The 21,541-nt window shown below is 37.8% G+C and overlaps 1 protein-coding gene across 1 annotated transcript in view; it reads right to left on the bottom strand.

The window, feature by feature from the left end:
* LOC136877674 (protein Skeletor, isoforms D/E-like) overlaps positions 1-21,541 on the bottom strand; it is a 152,170-nt gene that overhangs the window by 11,313 nt on the left and 119,316 nt on the right. Inside the window, exons 9-12 of the mRNA XM_068228700.1 lie at positions 18,345-18,365; positions 16,276-16,462; positions 10,806-10,981; positions 4,866-5,037 (exon numbers count right to left, since the gene is read on the bottom strand). Of these exons, the coding sequence (XP_068084801.1) occupies positions 4,866-5,037; positions 10,806-10,981; positions 16,276-16,462; positions 18,345-18,365 (556 nt within the window). The remainder of the gene's footprint in view (positions 1-4,865; positions 5,038-10,805; positions 10,982-16,275; positions 16,463-18,344; positions 18,366-21,541) is intronic.

The raw sequence follows: 21,541 nt of genomic DNA on the forward strand, positions 1-21,541 counted from the left end.
TGCATAATGCTTATGGAGGAAATTATCACACTAATAGCTGTCTCTGTGGATCAGCGGTAGAGTGTCGGCCTCCACATCCCAAGATAGCAGGTTCAAACCTGGCAGAGCTAGTTGGATTTTTGAAGGGTGGAAAAAGTCCATTCAGTGCTCCATATTGTATGATGTCGACATGAAAAATATCTCTGGTGATACATTTAGTGTTTATCTGACAAAGTTCATTAAAAACTCAGCCATAGACACTCAAGAGAGATTTGGTTTACTCGTACCAATTTTGTGACTTTTGTTTTCAAAGTTAATAATCACAAACCAAATTACATAAAGTAAAACAGAACACAGAAATTGATGAAATTGATGAACAGACAGCCAGATGCCATCAAATTAGAATGTCTGCACACGGTAGGTGAAGCCATATGATTATTATTCTTATTGCACTAATCAGACTCTTATTATGATGTAAATTTTGTAGTTTTCTTTCACATTTTGGAAGTAAATCATGATTGTTATTTTCCTACAATACAATAAAAACTCAGGCTGTTTCTGGGATGTCATAATCACCAGTGCTTATGACGTTACATCATCATCATCTTCATTTCCTCTTTCCAGCTTCCCGGGTCGGGTTGTGAATCAAGGACCTCAATCGCTGCCTGTCTCTCCACCACTCTTCTCCTTTTCTAAGTACATCATCTGCTTTTCCTCCCTACTTCTCTATGCACACCCACACTGAATCTGTCCATCTCTTTCGGGGTCTTCCTCGTGGTCTCTTTCCCATTAACTTCTCTGAAAAAACTGCTTTTGGCACTCTCTTTTCTCCCATTCTTATCATATGCCCATACCACTTTAGCTTTCTTGTTTCTATCCTGTCTTGAAATTTCAAGATTCCTGTCCTTTTCCTTATCTCTTCATTTCTAATTCTATCCTTTCTGGTCTTGCCCTTGATAACTCTTAGGAAATTCATCTCCACTGCTTGTATTTTACTCTCTTCTTGTTTTGTTGTAGTCCACGATCCAGCTGCATAAGTTAGTATGGGTTCACAATAGGTTGAGTATAATACTTTCTTACATTTCTTCAGGACATTCTTCCACAAAATACCCCTTACACTGTGGTAGAAGCTGTTTGCTTCTTGTATTCTTTTCCCAATTTCCTCGGTTATTTTTCCATCCTCATTGATCACACTTCCCAAGTACTTGAAACTTTTAACCACATCCAGAATTTTACCATTCAGTTTTATATATCTTATTGCTTCCTTTCTTCCTTCCTTCCCTTATAATCACTATTGTTTTACTTTTCTCTGTGCTTATTTTCATCCCAAATTTTTCAATTTCTTGATTCCATACATCTACTTGTTTTTGAACTTCCATTTCATCCTCACCCCATATCACTATATCATCTGCAAACAACATGGCTTTTGTTGCCTGTCTTCCGAATCTCTGTTTAATGTTCTTATGAATTTCATCCATGACTATGATGAATAGTATGGGGGGATAGTACACTTCCCTTTCAGAGACCATTTTCAACTTTGAACCCTTTTGTTTTTGCTATACTAGTCTTCACACTACTAACACAAATTTTGTACATACCTTTTATCATTTGCACTTCCACCCTGTTGTTTTTTCCTTAATGTGTCCCATACCAACTGTCTGGGCACACTGTCATAAGCTTTCTCAATATCAATAAATGTCATCACTATGTCTTTTCCAAACTCCCATCTTTTCTCCAACATATGTCTATGTTACTTATGTTGTTACAATGCTTATAAAATCATGCTGTGTACTTTTGAGCCTTAGTATAACGAAATCATCTGCTCACATTTGGGCAAATGGCTCTGGAGATAAAGATCCCATCTGAGGGGTTGAAGAAAATGTGGCACATGGTGGGTCTCAGTTAAATACACAGGGTGGTGGGAAGGCTTTGAAAGAGTGACAATTTTGAGGTATATGATTTGGTTTGTGATTATTACCCTGATAGCAAAAGATATACAAATTTGGTAAGATGTCTGACAATTGCATAACAAAATAGTCTGAATCCCAAAAGAACAACATGGCAAGGGAGTAGCAAAAAATTTAAAATTGGAATTGGTTTTGATGATCTTGTAAACATCAGTTTTTCCCCTCATGTGGGCTACTGTTAGAAATTTCTCTCTCACTTTGAGATGATGGTACCACAAGAGTTGCCGTACAACCTTTCTGAACAAAGTCATGTAGGGTCGAAAACACAAAAATACTTTAATTTGCCTCATCATCTTCTGAATGTAAATTCCTACCCATGGTGTGCAGATCATTAAATAGAGAAGCTTACTCTCAACATAATGGTACCATCAATAAATCACGCAGAAAAAATGTTTCATATAATCGAAATTAGATTGACTAAACATCATCAGCTACACTTTTTGGTTTAAGTAGAAATTCACATAGAGACATATTATTCCATGTGAATATTAAAACAATCTCTAACCTTTAAAAATGTGGGTGGTGGTGAGGGAGGAGTGGGGAGATTAGGAACTTACCTATGTCAGTTTTGGTTAAAACTTATGGCTGGTAAACATTTCTAAAAAACATGTTATAGTTGATGACTAGAAAAGTCTTTGTTCTTTCTGTGCTTTCATAACATGGAACATATAAATGTGAACTGTCTTCTTATAGCACCATGTTTGAACTGGAAATTCCTAATCGTGTCTTGTATTTTGAGGCTAATGATGTTTGTGGTGGAATTTAATGTTACTCAGAGATTCATAAGTTTGTGCAATACCTGTTTGGGCATTGAACAAGTTGGTTTGTGAAATAACACCAAATATAGGAGCATTGCTGCACGTTCTTACTACCACCCACAGCCTCAGCTTTTAACCTGGTGTGATGTACTGTACGTCTCAGTACTTTTATGAATTTCTGCCTAAACCAAAACGTGTAGCTGATGATGTTTAGTCAGTCTAAATGAAACATGCACTACTAGTAAATTAAATTTGCCAAAGGCAAAATAAAAAGTATCGATTAGGTGGAGCAATTTCTCTGCTTGATTTATTGATTAATTTATTGATACATTTCATGAAGTGGATAGTTTGCAAAATGGTACCAGTGGTAGACTTAGGGCAATTACCCTCTGTGGGTGGGGGTGATAGAATAACACCCACGGTATCCCCTACTTGTCATCAGAGGTGACTAAAAGGTGACCCAGATGTTCTGAACTTGGGAGTGTAAGTTGGTGACCATTGGGCCCTTAGCTTAGTTGGCATTGCTTCCACTTACCTGTGCCTGGCTCCTCACTTTTATCTATTCTATCCGACCTCCCTTGGTCAATTTTTTTTTTTTTTTTTGCTAGTTGCTTTACGTCGTACCGACACAGGTAGGTCTTATGGCGGCGATGGGACAGGGAAGGGCTAGGAGTGGGAGGGAAGCGGCCGTGGCCTTAATTAAGGTACAGCCCCAGCATTTGCCTGGTGTGAAAATGGGAAACCATGGAAAACCATCTTCAGGGCTGCAGACAGTGGGGTTCAAACCTACTATCTCCTGAATACTGGATACCGGCCGCACTTAAGCAACTGCAGCTATCAAGCTTGGTAATTCTTGTTCTTTTCTGACACCAATGCTATTAGAACATTCGAGGGATAGAGAGTCTTTCATTTTCACATCCTTTGTGGCCCTTGTCATTCTTCAAAGTGTCGGTTCCCTTCCATACAGAGGATGGTTGCCTAGTTATACTTCCTCTTAAAACAATAATCACCACCAACACCACCACTTAGGGCAGAAGTTACATGTGTACAAAATTTCAAAAATTACCAAATGTTTTCAAAATAGTTTGCAAAATGGTTTCTCTTATTTCTTGGTTCGTTCCTTGTTTTTACAGAAACAGCATCATTGGAAAGAGGAATTTGGATAAGTTTGAACTGTGAGTTAGCTGTGCAATTTGGGTCATGCAGGGGTGAACTTGCCTGATGTGAAAATGGGAAACTACAGAAATCCATCTTGAGGGCTGCCAACAGTGGGATTCGAATGCACCATCTCCCAAAAAGCAAGCTCACAGCTACGCGACTCTAACCACACAGCCAACTCACTCTATGAATGGAAATGAGAAATTAGTCTTTTTCAATCACTGTCAGTCACATAACGGTTTGTAGGTCAGCTGGAAAATTCTACATAAAATGGCACGTTTCATCTCGCATCCATTTCTGTTTTATTGGTGTATGTCCTGCTGAGCAGTTAAGTCTTATTCATGAAGAGGCAGGTTCTCGATGAATTGCCATAAACACTTTGTGGCAATATACCCTGTTGATCATATTGAATGCTTTAAGGTAGTCAAGTTTAACATGAGAGAATCAGTACTGATAGTAGAAAAACCTACTGACTGCAAAATTGATTTTCTTATTTCTTGGTTCATTCCTTGTTTTTTTTACAGAAACAGTCATCTTCTCACAATATTGAATCTACCAGTTGGTATTAGAATGCAAACCAGAAGAAATTCAATTTACCACAACACGACAGTATTTTATTCTTAACTCAGCAACTAGTCCCAGTCAAACAGCATTGCCAACTGTATTTGTTTTCACATTACCAGCAAACTAATAATATTATTAACACTCTTTTATGAATTAATAATACCTCTATTGATGTAGGTACTAAAACCCTCGAAACATACAAATAGTAAAAATGATGACTTTAAAAAATATTGATTCAAACATATTTTTGGCTTTTTGCTTGCTGGAACAATGAGATACGAAGTTAACTTTTTCATTGTTCATGTATGTGATATAATAGTAGTGTTATAAAGAAACCACACTACCATGAATGGTAAAGAAATAACCAAAGTAGAGGAGGACAGTTATTAAAAAATGGCTTAAAACTCCTAAATAAGAATTCTGCTTGCTGCATGCGTACCTGTTATGGCTGAGTAACCATGCTTGCCACCAGTGGGTCCCATTTGAGCATAGAAGACTCCATCCTCTGGTTCATAGCACTGTATGGGGGGAATTTCCCAGGCGCCGGTCTTCGGAGCTGGTGCTGGAGTGGCAGGGGGACGAGTACCACGTCTGCTGCTTGAAGTTGTTTGCTAAGTGCAGAGTATTAAATCTTGAGTTACAATCACTAAAACTGTATGTATTTTGTCACAAAATGTTGTTATACTACACCGTCATAAAAAATTAACATGGCAGATGATGATGTTGATCACATTAATATTTGCTGATGACATAGCTCTAATTGAAGAATAGGAACATGGCCTTAGGACTTATCAATGAGAAGTTGAAGCAAATCTTTAATATGAAAATTAATAAAAAGTAAACCAAAGTTGTGAAATGAAATCATGATCATAATCAGAATGCTGATATCTGGTTAGAAGGTGAAAAGCCAGAGCAAGTAAAATCATTTGCTTGTCTAGGCAGTCTCATTACATTGGATGGAAGGTGTCAGAAGGAAATTGTACCCAGATAGTACAGGTGAAACAACCATTTAATAAAATGTAAAGTCTACTGACACCTAAAACCATGTTGTTAACAACACTGAAGAGTTTTATTAAGACATATGTATGGAGCTCGGAAACATGGACCGTCAGAAAGACTGAGAAGGATAGGTTAAGAGCATTTGAGATGTGGTGCTGGCAACATTGCAAATACAGTATCTTGCACAGAAAGGAGGAAGAATGAAGAAATACTTTTTATAATACAAGAGATTTGGCCTCGTTGATATCAGATCAGCCGCCTGATGAGAAACTCCAATTGGTGCAATTGTAATGAAGGGAATGAAATGACGTACAGTATGGCTTTAAGTGACGGGAGCGTCCGAGGACTTCGGCTCGCCAGGTGCAGGTCTTTTCAATTGACGCCCAAAGGTGACCTGCACGTCATGATGTGGATAAATGATGATGAGGACGACACATACACACAACCCCCGTACCAGCGGAATTAACAAATTATGGATAAAATTCCCGACCCTGCCGGGAATCGAACCCGGGACCCCTATGTCCAAAGGCCAGCAAGCTAAACATTTAGCCATGGAGCCAGACTGTTGAAGGGAGAATACTTAGAAGGAGACCTAGAACAATACCAAATAGCATCAGACAAGGATGACTTTTCCCTATCTGTTGCTTTCCTAGCCTTTTCTTAAATGATTTCAATGACATTGGAAATTTATTGAACATCTCCCTTGGTAAGTTATTCCAATCCCTAACTCCCCTTCCCATAAATGAATATTTGCCCCAATTTGTCCTTTTGAATTCCAACTTTATCTTCATGTTGTGATCTTTCCTACTTTTTTTTTTTTTTTAAATTTTTGTTGCTAGGGGCTTTACGTCACACCGACACAGATAGGTCTTATGGCTATGATGGGATAGGAAAGGCCTAGGAGTTGGAAGGAAGTGGCCATGGCCTTAATTAAGGTACAGCCCCAGCATTTGCCTGGTGTGAAAATGGGAAACCACGGAAAACCATTTTCAGGGTTGCCGATAGTGGGATTCGAACCTACTATCTCCCGGATGCAAGCTCACAGCCGCACGCCTCTACTTTTATAGACGCCACTCAAACTTATTCGTCTACTAATGTGTCATTCCACGCCATTTCTCCGCTGACAGCTCGGAACATACCACTTACAAACCATCACTCTCATTTTTGTTCTGTATTGAAAAGAGCGATCTCACTTAGTTTACAATAGGAGTATATTTATTACCCCACCTATTAGTTGAGCAGCTTGTCTTCTTTCTCCCAGTTCTTCCCAGCCCAAATTTTGCAACATTTTTGTAACGCTACTCTTTTGTCGGAAATCACCCAGAACAAATCGAGCTGCTTTTCTTTGGATTTTTTCCAGTTCTTGAATCAAGTAAACCTGGTGAGGGTCCCATATACTGGAACCATACTCTAGTTGGGGTCTTACCAGAGACTTATATGTCCTCTCCTTTACATCCTTACTACAACCCCTAAACATCCTCATAACCATGTGCAGAGATCTGTAACCTTTATTTACAATCCCATTTATGTGATTACCCCAATGAAGATCTTTCCTTATATTAACACCCAGATACTTACAATGATCCCCAAAAGGAACTTTCACCCCATCAACGCAGTAATTAAAACTGAGAGGACTTTTCCTATTTGTGAAACTCACAACCTGACTTTTTTTTTGCTAGGGACTTTACGTCGCACCGACACAGATAGGTCTTATGGCGACGATAGGATAGGAAAGGCCTAGGAGTTGGAAGGAAGCGGCCGTGGCCTTAATTAAGGTACAGCCCCAGCATTTGCCTGGTGTGAAAATGGGAAACCATGGAAAACCATAATAACAACCTGACTTTTAACCCCGTTTATCATCATGCCATTGCCTACTGTCCATCTAACAATATTATTGAGGTCATTTTCCGGTTGCTCACAATCTTTTAACTTATTTATTATTCTGTACCGAATAACATCATCTGCAAAAAGCCTTTATCTCTGATTCCACTTCTCTACTCATATCATTGATATATATATAAGAAAAAAATAAAGGTCCAATAATACTGCCTTGGGGAATTCCCCTCTTAATTATTACAGGGTCAGATAAGGCTTCAGGGGCTGCCTGGCCGAGGCGGTAAAGGCGTGCTCGGTTTGCCCCAAAGGACGTGGGTTCGTATCCCCGTCAGAAAGTCATAAAATTTAAGAAACGAGATTTCCACTTCCGGAGGTGCATATGGCCCTGAGGTTCACTCAGCCTACACCAAAAGTGAATATCAGGTTAATTCCTGGGGGCAAAGGCGGCCGGGCGTAGAGCTAACCACTCTACCCCATCACGTGCCGAGGTTAACAATGGTGGAAGCCTTTACCTTCCACTTTTGACCTTTGCTTTCAGATAAGGTTTCTCCTACACTAATTCTCTGATCGTCGCCATAAGACCTATCTGTGTCGGCGCGACGTAAAGCCCCTAGCAAAAAAAAAAAAAAAAAAAAAAAATTCTCTGAGTTCTATTTTCTAGAAATGTAGCCACCCATTCAGTCACTCTTTTGTCACTCAATTTTGCTAGAAGTCTCCGTTGATCTGTCCTATCAAATTCCTCAGATAGGTCAATCGTGATACAGTCCATTTGACCTCCTGCAATATCTTGCTGGAATCCTTCAAGTTGAGCTTCAGTGGAATAACCTTTCCTAAACCCAAACTGCCTTCTATCAAACCAGTTATTCATTTTGCCAACATGTCTAATATAATCAAAAAGCATGCTTTCCCAAAGCTTACATGCAATGCATGTCAAACTTGCTTGCCTGCAGTTTTCAGCTTCATGTCTATTACCCCTTTATACACAGGGGCTACTATAGCGACTCTCCATTCATTTGGTATGGCTCCTTCATACAAACAACAATCTTTACATACTGCTGACTGAATACTTCTGCCTTTTGAAGATCCTCACATACACACTCTCCTTGTTCATTAATTATTCCTGCAATGTCCTTCTTGATACTTGTTTCAGCCTTAAAGTACCTATACATACCCTTCCATTTTTCACTAAAATTTGTATGACTGCCAACTATGCTTGCCATCATGTTATCCTTAGCTGCCTTCTTTGCTAGATTCAATTTCCTAGTAAGTTCCTTCAATTTCTCCTTACTTCCACAGCCATTTCTAACTCTATTTCTTTCCAGTCTGCACCTCCTTCTTAGTCTCTTTATTTCTCTATTATAATAAGGCGGGTCTTTACCATTCCTTACTACCTTTAAATGTACAAACCTTTTTTCACATTCCTATTCCTCAACAATTGCTTTAAACCCATCCCAGAGTCTGTTTATATTCTTAATTACCATTTTACGCTGATCATAATTACTTTTTAAAAACTGCCTTTTGCCTGCTTTATCAGCCATATGGTACTGCCTACTAGTCCTACTTTTAAGACCTTCCTTTCTATCACATTTATTTTTGACTATGACATAAACATCTTCATGATCACTAATACCAACTATTACTTTGGTTTCTCTGTAGAGCTCATCTGGTTTCATCAGCACCACGTTCAGGATATTTTTCCCTCTAGTTGGTTCTGTCACTTTCTGAATCAGCTGTCCTTCCCATATTAGCTTATTTGCCATTTGTTGGTCATGCTTACTGTCATTCGCATTTCTTTCTCAATTGACATTAGTTAAATTCAGATCTCCCGCTACAGTCACATTCCTTTCCATGTCTTTTCCCACATAGCTTATTATCAAATAATTCTGAATCCATGTCAGCGCTATCCTTTCCCGGTCTGTACACTCCAAAGACATCAAGTTGCCTATTATGTTTAGAAATGAGCCTTACACCTAGAATTTCATGTTTCTCATCTTTAACTTTTTCGTAGCTTACAAATTCTTCTTTCACCAAAATGAATACCCCCCCTCCCACCATTCCTATCCTATCTCTACGCTACACACTACAGTTCAAAAATAATAAAGGTGTTCACTAATCCACCTAGTGTTAACCACTTTAAGTGGAAATAAAGTATTGAATAGGTGGATTAGTGAACACCTTTATTATTTTTGAACTGTAAATTTTATATACGGACCAATAATGAGGTTTATAGCATGTAACACACTCCAGTTCTGTGAGAAAATTTCTGCATCCATTATAACATTTCTCAGCCATGATTCAACTCCTATTACAATACCTGGTAAATATATATCTATTAAATTATGTAATTCTATTCCTTTCTTTACAATACTTCTACAGTTCAACACTAACATTTTTATGTCATCCCTACTTGACTTCCAAATCTCTGTACCCTTATCAGCGCTCCCTAGACAACCCCGTTTCCCCGAATGTGCCTCCCTATTACCCTTCCAAACAAATTTCCTAACTTATATGTAACACTGCGGTTTAAGTGAAAGCCATCTGAGCGCAGATCCCTATCTCTTACCCACCCATTAGGATCTAGAAATTTCACACCCAGTTTCCCACATACCCTCTCCATAGTCTCATTTAAATCCCCTATCACCCTGCAGTCAGTATCCCTCCTACACAGAATTCCACTGGTAACAATCTCCGCTTTCTTAAATTTCATCTGTGCTGCATTTACCAGATCCCACACATCTCCAACTATGTTGGTACTTATATCAGCTTGCCTTATGTTGTTGGTACCAATGTGAAACACTACCACTTTCTCCTTCCCCTCCTCCTTCTCTTCTACTTTTCTCAGCATCTGCCTCAACCTAATTCCTGGATAACACTCTACCCTGGTTCCCTTTCCTCCATACACTTTCCCTACATGTTTAATGATGGAATTCCCCATGACCGGAGCCTCAACCCTACCCACATCATTTGATCCCCTCCCCTCCTGGTCAGCCCTATCTTTCCTGATAGCTGCAGAAGCTACTTCCTCCTCCCTTGATCCTGTTCCACCTGTTCCTATCCTCTACTCTATTCCCTTTCCTACCTTTTTCCTTCCTCCTACTTCCACACATCTCAGCAACAGTTCTCTGTTCCACATCTTCCCTCTGTTGCTCTACCTGTTGCTCACTGACGAGCATCGCAGTGGCCTACCCAGCATGGCATCAACAGATCTGAACATAGCTCATGTGGAGGAGCTGATTCAGGATGACAGGAGGATCACATCACGGCTTATGATGAGGAGGTGAAACACTTTGCGACTACGTGGCAAGGACAGGATTTTTACCAGAAAGGAATATTCAGACACATCCCATGAAGTGACAAGTGCATAAACCGATATGGAGACTATGTTGAAAAATAACCTGATGTTTGCACTATCAGTTGGCTGTACTGGTTGTGTGAAATAGAATGTACATGTTTCACTACAGGCTTTGTAACCTTACTTTTTAATCAACCTTTGAAGAAGCTATACCATATTCAATGGAAGCATAGCATGTGCAAGAGTGCTTACTCTTTGTGGTGCAACAGTAACTTCTTCAGAGTTTAGAGTTGTAGAAGGTCTGGTTGGTCTCCTCCTGGAAACAGGTGCTGGGGTGGAGGGCACAGATGTCTCCTCGTAAGCGTTATCCACTTCAGGCAGGGGACAATTCCACTTTGGTGACCGAGTGAAGTCGATAAAAACATCATCTGAAATTCGATTTGAAAGTGTTATAGACAGTTTCTAAGGCACTTTCCCATTGTCCTGTTGGTTATAGATAAGGAATGGAAGAAATATTCATTGAGCACAAATAAAACAAATGTTTGTGAATATGTGGTATGTGATGTTTTGACAGAACATTATTTTTCTCAGCAATAAAGTTGTTAGTAGAATGTAAAACGAATAATAATAATAATAATAATAATAATAATAATAATAATAATAATAATAATAATAATAATAATAATAATAATAATAATAATAAAGTGGTGAGCCTCCATGGCTCAGGCAGCAGCACGCCGGCCTCACCGCTGGGTTCCGTGATTCAAATCCCGGTCACTCCATGTGAGATTTGTGTTGGACAAAGCGGAGGAGGGACAGAGCTTTTTCCGGGTAATCTGATTTTTCCTGTCATATTTCATTCCAGCAACACTCTCCATTATCATTTCATTTCATCTGTCAGTCATAATCATTGCCCCAGAGGAGTGCAACAGGCTTCAGCAGCCGGCACAGTTCCTATTCTCACGCTAGATGGGGCTTCATTCATTCCATTCCTGAACCAGCTGTGGATTTTCATTCATTTCAATAACAAGGCAGTAAGATTTATTAAAAAATAAATCATCTGTCCTCCAGTGAGGGTGAGCATATCTTTTCTCGAAAATTCGTCACAAAGAGATTACGATTTCAAGTATAAATGAAGCTGTATAATTTGCAGAGAATCTCTTATGATATGTAATAAGATTTTCTCTGTGTCATAAAAAGGAAATATGGATTCAGAACAGTACAATTTGTTCTTCCTAAATTTTTGAAGAAGTTGCCTTCAGAATTGACACACTTGAGAACAAAATATCAATTAAAAAAACATGTGAAACTATGGATTACAGAAAATAAAATTACAGTTTAAATATTTGCTCATGAATGAAAAATGTACCATAGACTTATCTATTTTGAAAGATAATTTGTAACTAGCACTCACTTACTTGACCTCGTACAAATCCAGTAGAGACAATATGCAGCACTCTGCGAGATATCGAGGGACAGCGATTAGAGCTCTATCTAGCGGAGTGACCTGAGAGTTACTGATTCTGTCATAAGAGCACGTCTATTTGTTTGTGAAGTTTTTGGCATTATTTATGCGTTTGCTTTAAGTTGACGTAAGTAAATACTAGTGCGATTCATTCCTTTATATCTCCTCTCAATATGAGTGGAAAGATATGTGGTGTGTTTGGCTGCAATAACTATGAAGTGCAGAAGGATTCGCGGTCTTTCTTCCGTTTGTCTCGTGATAGGAAAACGTAAGTAAATATTGTGTTTGCATATATGTTCTTCCAGTTACAAAGAGATTTTTATAGTACTTCCTAAACTTCTGACCTGCGCGACCCACATTTTAACTGGCTTAAAATATAATAAGCTTATTTTATTGTATAGTGCAGCAGTTAACCTTCAATACCAATATGGTGTTGTAGGTGTGATCTGTGGGTTTGATTTAATTCAGGAAAATACATATGCATATGTGTGTGGCTGGTTGTGTTCCAAGTTACCCCATTTGGAATGCCGTAATGCGTTATCTAGCACTGAAGAAAATATGGGTGATTTAAGAAATGTACATATTTTTTTGAAAAAATATGATGAGGCAAATTTGCTTTACCCTAATGTAATGGCATTATGGCAAGTATTGCTTATAGGGAAAGTTTGAATGTTTTTGAAGCTAAATTTATAGATTTTCTTTCTGTTAGTAGGCTTCAAGTTAAAAGGAAAATTGTCCAGCTCTTAAATGTAAATTCATTGAATCATGTGTGTAAGAAATGTGATGATATTTTGTTGACAAGTGTTTTAATGTGATGATACAATGCTTTTAAATGAGAAAAAAGACAAATCTAGCCGTGAACATTCAGGCAGAAATGCTAAAGCTAAAAAAGTAATGCATAAATGAAAGATCAAGCCCTTTCACAGCAGTCCAATTCACATCTTGATTATATGTCTAATTTCAGTCTTTAAATAATAACCTGTTAAATAATTCTTCATTCATTTATCCAGAATTGCTTTATTAACTTTGAAGTTAATATCTTAGTAACACTTTCTTTCTAGAAGTAATTTATTTATCCATTTCTGTATATATATTTCCATTGATATTTGAATTTAGCGCAAATTTTCAGGTCACGCCACTAGGAGTGCCACTTGTGACTTGTCTCCCATTTTAACAAGGCTAAATCTGGACGTGTCACGTATTGTCTCTACTGTATTTGCCTTGTATGCCCGCTGCTGCTTCGCACATCACCCGACTTGCTCAACACGTCGCTACGTACTGAACTACCACTGACTTACGTCACTCGTCACGTCACTATGTGTTGTTTCTCGAAGACCTGTGTGCTTCACAAACTTTCTTTCGCCCTATAAATTCTCCCCCTGACTGATCGGTCTTCTGTCCACCACTGACACCGAGTGAGGTTGGAGGGTCGTCCTACGAGTTCCCAGTAGTTTCCTGGGAAACTCTACTTCTCTTTCTTCAATATTGGGTGAGCAACAGAGTGTTGTTATTATTATTATTATCATTATTATTATTATTATTATTATTATTATTATTATTATTATTATTATTATTATTATTATTATTATTATTATTATTATTGCCATTAATGCTTTCACAGCCCGTACTTATAGACATGATACTGTATAGGCTCTATTATTATTATTATTATTATTATTTGCCCAGTGGACTTTATCATGCGGGCATAACTTTAACTTCATGGCATGGGCAGTTTAAATTATATATGAGTATTTTAACTTCAGTATATCTTTTTAAACAAAACAAAGGCATTCAAATTATGCATTGAGTGGTGATGCTTGAATGATCGAATGTGGGCCAGGACTTTAGCAAGTGAACTCTGAAAAATCTCTGGCTCTTCACATGGTTATGTGTTGTGATCCTGCCCCATTCCTTCCTGACCTTCTTTGTTACATGCTTTACCCTTTTATTCTGTTCATATGATGTTCTCTCTCCTTGTTAGGCTGAGGTTTGGAAATTTGCAAGATCCTTTTTTATTGTTTCACGTAAATCCTGTGTAAATTGTCTAGGACACTGTTGTAATTATGTCATTTTCATTCAAATGTTGTTGCTGTATTTTCAACACTGTGAAATATTGAGTTTATTTGGTTATGTTTTTAGTGGAAAGAATATACTATTTTGTTTAAATGTTGCACTTATTTTCCTTGTTCCCTTCTCGGACACCTCATTAATCGCAGTTTGCTTCCAATTGGATTGCCTTTTGTTATATCTTTAAATAGTCGCACCTGGGTATATAATCAAACTCGTTACAAATTGTTGTGCATTGATACATATTCTGCCCGACATACTGTAACCATAACAACTTTCAGGGATTGATAAAAACCCACACCACAGGATGAAGTTACCATGCTAATTATTCCAATGTATATGTACAAACCTTATTAATGTTGTAAACAGCAAGGATTGCAACAATGTATTAAAATATGAAACAACACCGATAGACAAGCACATTAAGTGCTTTGCAGGTGTAAATAAGATAACGTATAATATCCCACTACTCATTTGCAAATGTATTTTAGATAAGTTATAAATAAATAAATAAATAAATAAATAAATAAATAAATAAATAGAAAGAGCCACTAAACTCCATAAGGCATACAGACTAACGTGGAATTACTACAACAAGAGAGTCATATCACGTAATGCAAAATTACCACATTACAAGACAGTTAGAAGCTTTATACGCCTCAAAAACCCTTGGAGGTCACTCTAAAATTAAAGAAAATAAAAACAAGAAAAGAAAATTATCCAGAAAATGTATAATCCTATGAGAGAAAATGTAATGTGGATTAAGAGGAGAACAGCGGACCTCTACTCATTAACTGACAGGTTCACTGATGCCGTACACAAGAGATGCCCTGAATTCTATGGCCATATCTATAGAATGGATAGCAACAGACTCACCAAAAGATTATTTCAAGTAATCAAATCAAAGAAGATGAAAATAAAATGGCTAGAAGAAACTAAGGCCGACCTCCAAGAAATGAACATCACGGGCGACATCATAGAAGATCGTGGAGATTTTAGCACAATAGTAGCCAAGCACACATTCGAGGAGAAGTCTAAAAGGAATTTTTTTTTTTTTTTGCTATTGGCTTTACGTTGCACAGACACAGATAGGTCTTATGGCGACGATGGGATAGGAAAGGCCTAGGAGTTGGAAGAAAGCGGCCATGGCCTTAATTAAGGTACAGCCCCAGCATTTGCCTGGTGTGAAAATGGGAAACCACGGAAAACTATCTCAGGGCTGACGACAGTGGGATTCGAACCTACTATCTCCCCGATGCAAGCTCACAGCCGCGCGCCTCTAACCGCACAGCCAACTCGCCCGGTCTAAAAAGAAAACTGGTAGGAAGTGGTCCACTGAACGTAAGATACAACACAGTGCATTCATAAAGAGATTTTGGGAGGATAATAAGGTGCAAACCATCAGGTCAACGAACAAGTTGAAACGCGCTCTTTGAATGGGCATAACGAAGAAAGAAGAGGAAGAAATATATAATAATATGGTATTATTATTATTGCGGAGCCTCCGTGGCTCAGATGGCAGCACGTCGGCCTCTCACCGCTGGATACCGTGGTTCAAATCCCGATCACTCCATGTGAGATTTGTGCTGGACAAAGTGGAGGCGGGACAGGTTTTTCTCCGGGTACTCCGGTTTTCCCTGTCGTCTTTCATTCCAGCAACACTCTCCATTCTCATTTCATAGCATCTATCAGTCATTAATAAATCACTTTGGGAGTGGCGACCTCATCATACTAATAGCCTATATCTGCTTCATTCATTCCATGCCTGACCCGGTCAATGACTGGAAAACAGGTTGTAGGTTTTCTTCTTCTCCTTCTTATTCTTCTTCTTCTTCTTCTTCTTCTTCTTCTTCTTCTCCTTCTTCATTATTATTATTATTATTATTATTATTATTATTATTATTATTATTATTATTATTATTATTATTATTATTATTATTAATCTTTGCATTTTCACAAATTTCCAAATTTCAGTGATTCAAATCTTACTTTAGCAACACAAAGTGAATGATTAACAATAAAATTAACAATGCAGAAGACATTTATAGATATTTAATCTTAATAATTGTTGGACCTATGGCCTAGAATGCGTGGCAATTACTATCTTTTGCTTCTTTAGTCCATTGGGTTAAATAGATATATGCATGTTGGTGAAATTAGCTGAGGAGATATAAGCAGAATTGATCTTACCTCTGTGGACAGTGTGGTGGTATGACACCTCATATCGAGAGTTGAGTGGTCCAATGGCCCAGATGACTGGTTGACTCCCAGTGGTCCAAATAGGGAGATCGAATTTGTCACTAGCTCGCAGAGGTCGCTGATAGGTAATGATGGAGTATCCATTCACCATTGCCACATTAAGCACCCTCACATTATTCTCACCCTGCAGACACATGAAAAAACAACATTATATTATCAGGTGAAAATGTATTACTCATTTCAGTTCTACACTTGAATGTTGTGAATAATGGAAAAGAACAAGTCACAAATCAAGTCATGTATGTAATAACTGTTATGGTCATCAGTTCATATGAGGTGGTACCCAGAATTTGCAAGATTATGTTGATAAAAAATTAATCATAGGATATAAACTTCATGGTTTTGATCCATATTGAATTGTGATCACAATAATAATTATTAAATTAATGTCATAATGGTCCACCTTTTCATTACTATATTATGCAATATTATTGAATTACGGTACATTACTAAACTAGGGACTAGTTTCAGCCTTGGCTGGCCATCTTCAGCCTTAATGTAATACATCTAATAACTAAAAAAATGTACAAACACATGATTGACATAAAAACAAATGTACAAACACACAATTGACATTAAAATCTGGGATGAACTATGTGTAAAATTTGAAAAATAAATTAGGCTCTAAATTCTTGGCATCTGGAGTATGCTCATCATCCAGACTCTTTCTTGCATTAATATTCATAGAATTGTTAGTTCCATCACTGATAATCATTACAATTTCAATTGCAAAATGGGAACTGGTAAATGTTGATTCTGTAGTCAAATCATCAATCACCAAATCTACTTGAATGGTGTTAGCGGTATGCAAGCCTTTTTTTTCTTCAAATTTTATCATAGTTCATCCCAGATTTTAATGTCAATTGTGTGTTTGTACATTTGTTTAGTTTATTAGATGTATTACATTAAGGCTGAGGATGGCCTGCCAAGGCTGAAACTAGTCCCTAGTTAGTAATGTAGTAATGTAATTAAAAAATATTGCATATTATAGTACTGAAACTGCCTGCTGTCATTTCTTGATGGATGCAGTACTTTTGCATCCATTTCTTGGCACAGGCCAGAGCAAAGTGTAGCTTCCACTGAAGTCCAATTCTCATCCATGACTGTGACAAATGGAAGCTGCTGGGGTATGGGTTGTGCTGAATAATGGCATTCAGAGCACAACCAAGTGAAACGTGTTGCTCATAGGGTCAGTCGTGCTACAATAGCACTGCCTGGCCCAGTGAGGAAAGCAATGGCAAACTACTGCACTCCTCAACTTGCCTAATACGCCTCATTTTGGTACTGCCATTGATTTTTGTGGTTTTCCTATAACTGCATAGCCTTTGGTGGTGCTATTTGAGGATCCAACCAGCCTCTGGGCTCATAACCTAACAGACAGATAGTATTGAAAAGGTGGACCATTACGACATTAAAAAATTAATACTTAGTTTAATGCCTAATTTCCACCATCACCTTGAAAGAAGTCACTCTGAGCTTGAATATAGCAATTGCAGTGTTTTTCCTAGTTTTGGAAACACTCACAAAAGCCTTCTGGATTCAGTTCGTTCAACATCTTGTGCGATTCTGCTTAGATCCTTTCAGTGTGGTCTAAGCGCCTGTCTTTCCAATTGGAATTTCATATTAGGGAAGAGGTAGAAGTTACTGGGTACCAGATCAGGTGAGTAGGTGGGGTGTGGAATGGCGGTCATGTTGTTTTCTGTCAGGAAATCCCTCACAATGAGTGAAGTGTATGCAGGTGCGTTGTCATGATGCAGTCCCTGTTTGTGCCTCACATCTTCCCTCAGTTGTCTCAAAAACCATTTGTAAAACCTCTCACTGACGGTTGATGTGGTGTAAAGAAAAGCACTGAAACATGTGCACTTACAAGGATGCCAGTTGGCAGACTAATGGTTGAAACATGCACCAAGAGGCACCTAACATCTGAACTTGGTGCTGTTCACACCAAATATTCAAGTTCTCAGAAATTCTGGGTAGTACCTCGCAGCCTAGTTTCACACAGTTTTCTTTGTCAACCTATCCTCTTCATCTCTACATCCTACGTCTGCCCTAGTCTGTTTGTTATATTCATGTCTTCACCTTCCTCACATAAAAACCAACTGAACAAGCCTTATCTCAAAATGATGCATCCCATCATTTTCTTCTCCTGGTCAAATTCAATTAAATCACTCTGCTCTTGCAAAATTAATTCACTATCTCTTCATTTGTGATTCAGTATATCCATCTCACCTCCAGCATTTTCTTCAGTGTGTCAAAGGCTCCCATTTATTTCTTTTTACACAAACGTCTTCAGAAATGTTGTGTTTTGATGTGAGCTAATTTACTGTATCTTTGGTTGGGTCTTCTTTAGTTAGGCTAGTCTACATTTCACGTCCTCCTTACTTCTGCTATTGTTACTGTAGTTATTCTGCTACTGAAGTTACAATATTCACCTACTTCCTTTAAGACTTCTTTTCCTGATGTGATACTTTCTACATTGCTTGACTTCATTTGATTACATTCTGTTGCCTTTGTTTTACATTTATTTATTTATTTATTTATTTATTTAATTAATTAATTAATTAATTAATTAATTAATTTATATATATATATATATTTATGTATTTATTTATTTATTTACTTATTTATTTATTTATTTCCATCTTGTACTTTTTCTTTAGGACTGTGTCCATGCCATTCAGCAATATCCCCAAATCTTCTGTGGACTCGGTTAAAAACCTAAATTATTTGAAAATCTTGGATATTTTTTTCTCAGGTTGAACTCTGATTCATTTTCCAAATTTGTCTGATTTATAATATCATATATATTCTACATAAACTACAATCCTGCCTCACTCCTTTCTGGATAGTTGCTTCTCTTCCATATCCAAATCAGATGAGAAGTGTCATGTGTGATCAGTTTCATTTTTCTGTATTGAAGGTTTTTGACCTACAATTACAGAGTTTTCTGACGTTCCCACCTAATCAATGCTATTTGTGTTATAAAATTAATTTATTAACATCTAAACAATACTAGTTTCGATCCATGGATCATCCTCAGTTGTCTACATTAACAATTAAAATAGTACACACAATCATTAAAAACTACTTCTTGAGTTTGACAAAAATATGTCTTAAAATTTGATAACCGTCCATGTTTCTGTTGAATTAAAATACTCTTCTTGAATTTTATGGGTAGCGTCAGTGGCTCAGGTGGCAGCACATCGGCCTTTCACCACTGGGCTCTGTGGTTCAAATCCCGGTCACTCGATGTGAAATTTGTGCTGGACAAAGCGAAGGCGGGACAGGTTTTTTTTCTGGGTACTCCGGTTATCCCTGTCATCTTTCATTCCAGCAACACTCTCCAATATAATTTCATTTCATCTGTCAGTCATTAATCATTGCCTCAGAGGAGTGTGACAGGCCTCGGCAGCTGGCACGACTCCTATCCTTGCCGCAAGATGAGGGCTTCATTCATTCCATCCTTGACCCAGTCACTGACTGGTAAACAGGTTGTAGGTTTTTGTTTTCTTGAATTTTACAAATTCACTGTCTTAAAATCTAGTGAACTATTAGTTTACATTTGTTACACTGTCAGTTTGAGGAGTACAATCATAGTGTTGTAGTTTTGTAATTTAGATGTTAATACATTCATTTTATAACATAAATACCGGTAGTATTGAGTAGGTGGGAACGTCAGAAAAATTCTATAATTGTGAGAAATGTGTTACAGTGTACACTTTTGTTAGTTTTAGATGCATGATCCATGCTGACTTGACACCATGTGTTATGTTAGAGATTAATTTTTTACAGGTAAATATAGTGATTTCTTTACAATTGAAATTTCAATAGATTTATTGATTTTCTGTCAGTTAATCTGTAGTTAAGTAGGAATGTTTAACATGCGGGAGGTCTACTGAAAAATCAGCAGGGTTGGCAATGATAGGAACAGGGGAGAGGCAGTCTTTGAAGACAGGAGATAACGCAAAAGTTGACGAAGCACTCTATGCATGTTTTATTAAGGAATATGCACCCGTTAACCTCTATGGATATGCACAGTACCTTTTTCTATAACTCCAATTAACAATTTGTTTTACGGCACACCGACGCTGATAGGTCTTGTGATGACGATAAGATGGGAGAGGTCTAGGAATGGGAAGGAAGTGGCCGTGGCCATAATTAAGGTACAGCCCAGCATTTGCCTGGCGTGAAAATGAGAAACCACAGAAAACCATCTTCAGGGCTACCGACGGTGGGATTCGAACCCACTATCTCCCGGATGCAAGCTCAGAGCTGTGCGCCCCTAACTGTATGGCCTCTATAACTCCAGAAGTTAAATCGCAATAATTCGGCTTTTCCATGAATGCGGTTCCGAGAAGGTCAAATTACTATGACTTAACTGTAATTGTTGATAAATAGGAAATCACACTGAAAAAATATAAGCGGGAAATGACTTACCATGTAAATTGCACTAGGAAGCGTAGAGTCCCAAATGAGAATTGCACTGAAGAAACGTTGATAATTTTCCCACTGAATGTAGATTTTCATTGCACCTTTGAAATATAACCTTCATTTGATTTCACTTCACTATCGCAACAAATATTAAAAATCGTCCATATGTCATTGTTCATTGTTCATTGCCTCCTTTTTTGTTACTTCAAGAATAATAATAAACGCGAAGCAATCAGTTGATCTTGTACCAGGAGGTACACCCCAACCCCGCACATTTAAAAGAAGCACCTTAAGGAAACGTGAAACAGCTACTGCATGAAGTTGGGACATTAATCAGAAGATGTCACTCATAAATATCAGAGTATTGTGTTATTTTAAAGTTTCCTAAACTGACTGGATTTATTTGTTTTGTTTTGGTGTACAGCAAGTAGTCTGAACTTTTCTCCATAGATGTCCTTACAAAAAACTGAGGTCATGCACTCTGGTGCAAGGTGGAAGAACTTGTGATTTAAAGAAGTTTTGTGTTTCTAGGTTTTCATAACTAAATCAATGTTCATTTATTTTGTTATTTCAAGGTTTGCAACACTTTCTTCTCATCCCACCAGCTTTTGAATCTGGCCAGTTAGAAATTTGTGTATTTATTTTTTGGCCTATCACAGGCTTCTTGTAGATTTTAATTTGGCCAATAAAAGTGAGAGGGTGTGTCCGTATTTAATCCAGAACCTTCTCGAACCATCCCCTCAGGTATATAATCTGCGGCTTTTTC

This window comes from Anabrus simplex, chromosome 7, assembly GCF_040414725.1.
Source record: "Anabrus simplex isolate iqAnaSimp1 chromosome 7, ASM4041472v1, whole genome shotgun sequence".
Lineage (NCBI taxonomy): Eukaryota > Metazoa > Arthropoda > Insecta > Orthoptera > Tettigoniidae > Anabrus > Anabrus simplex.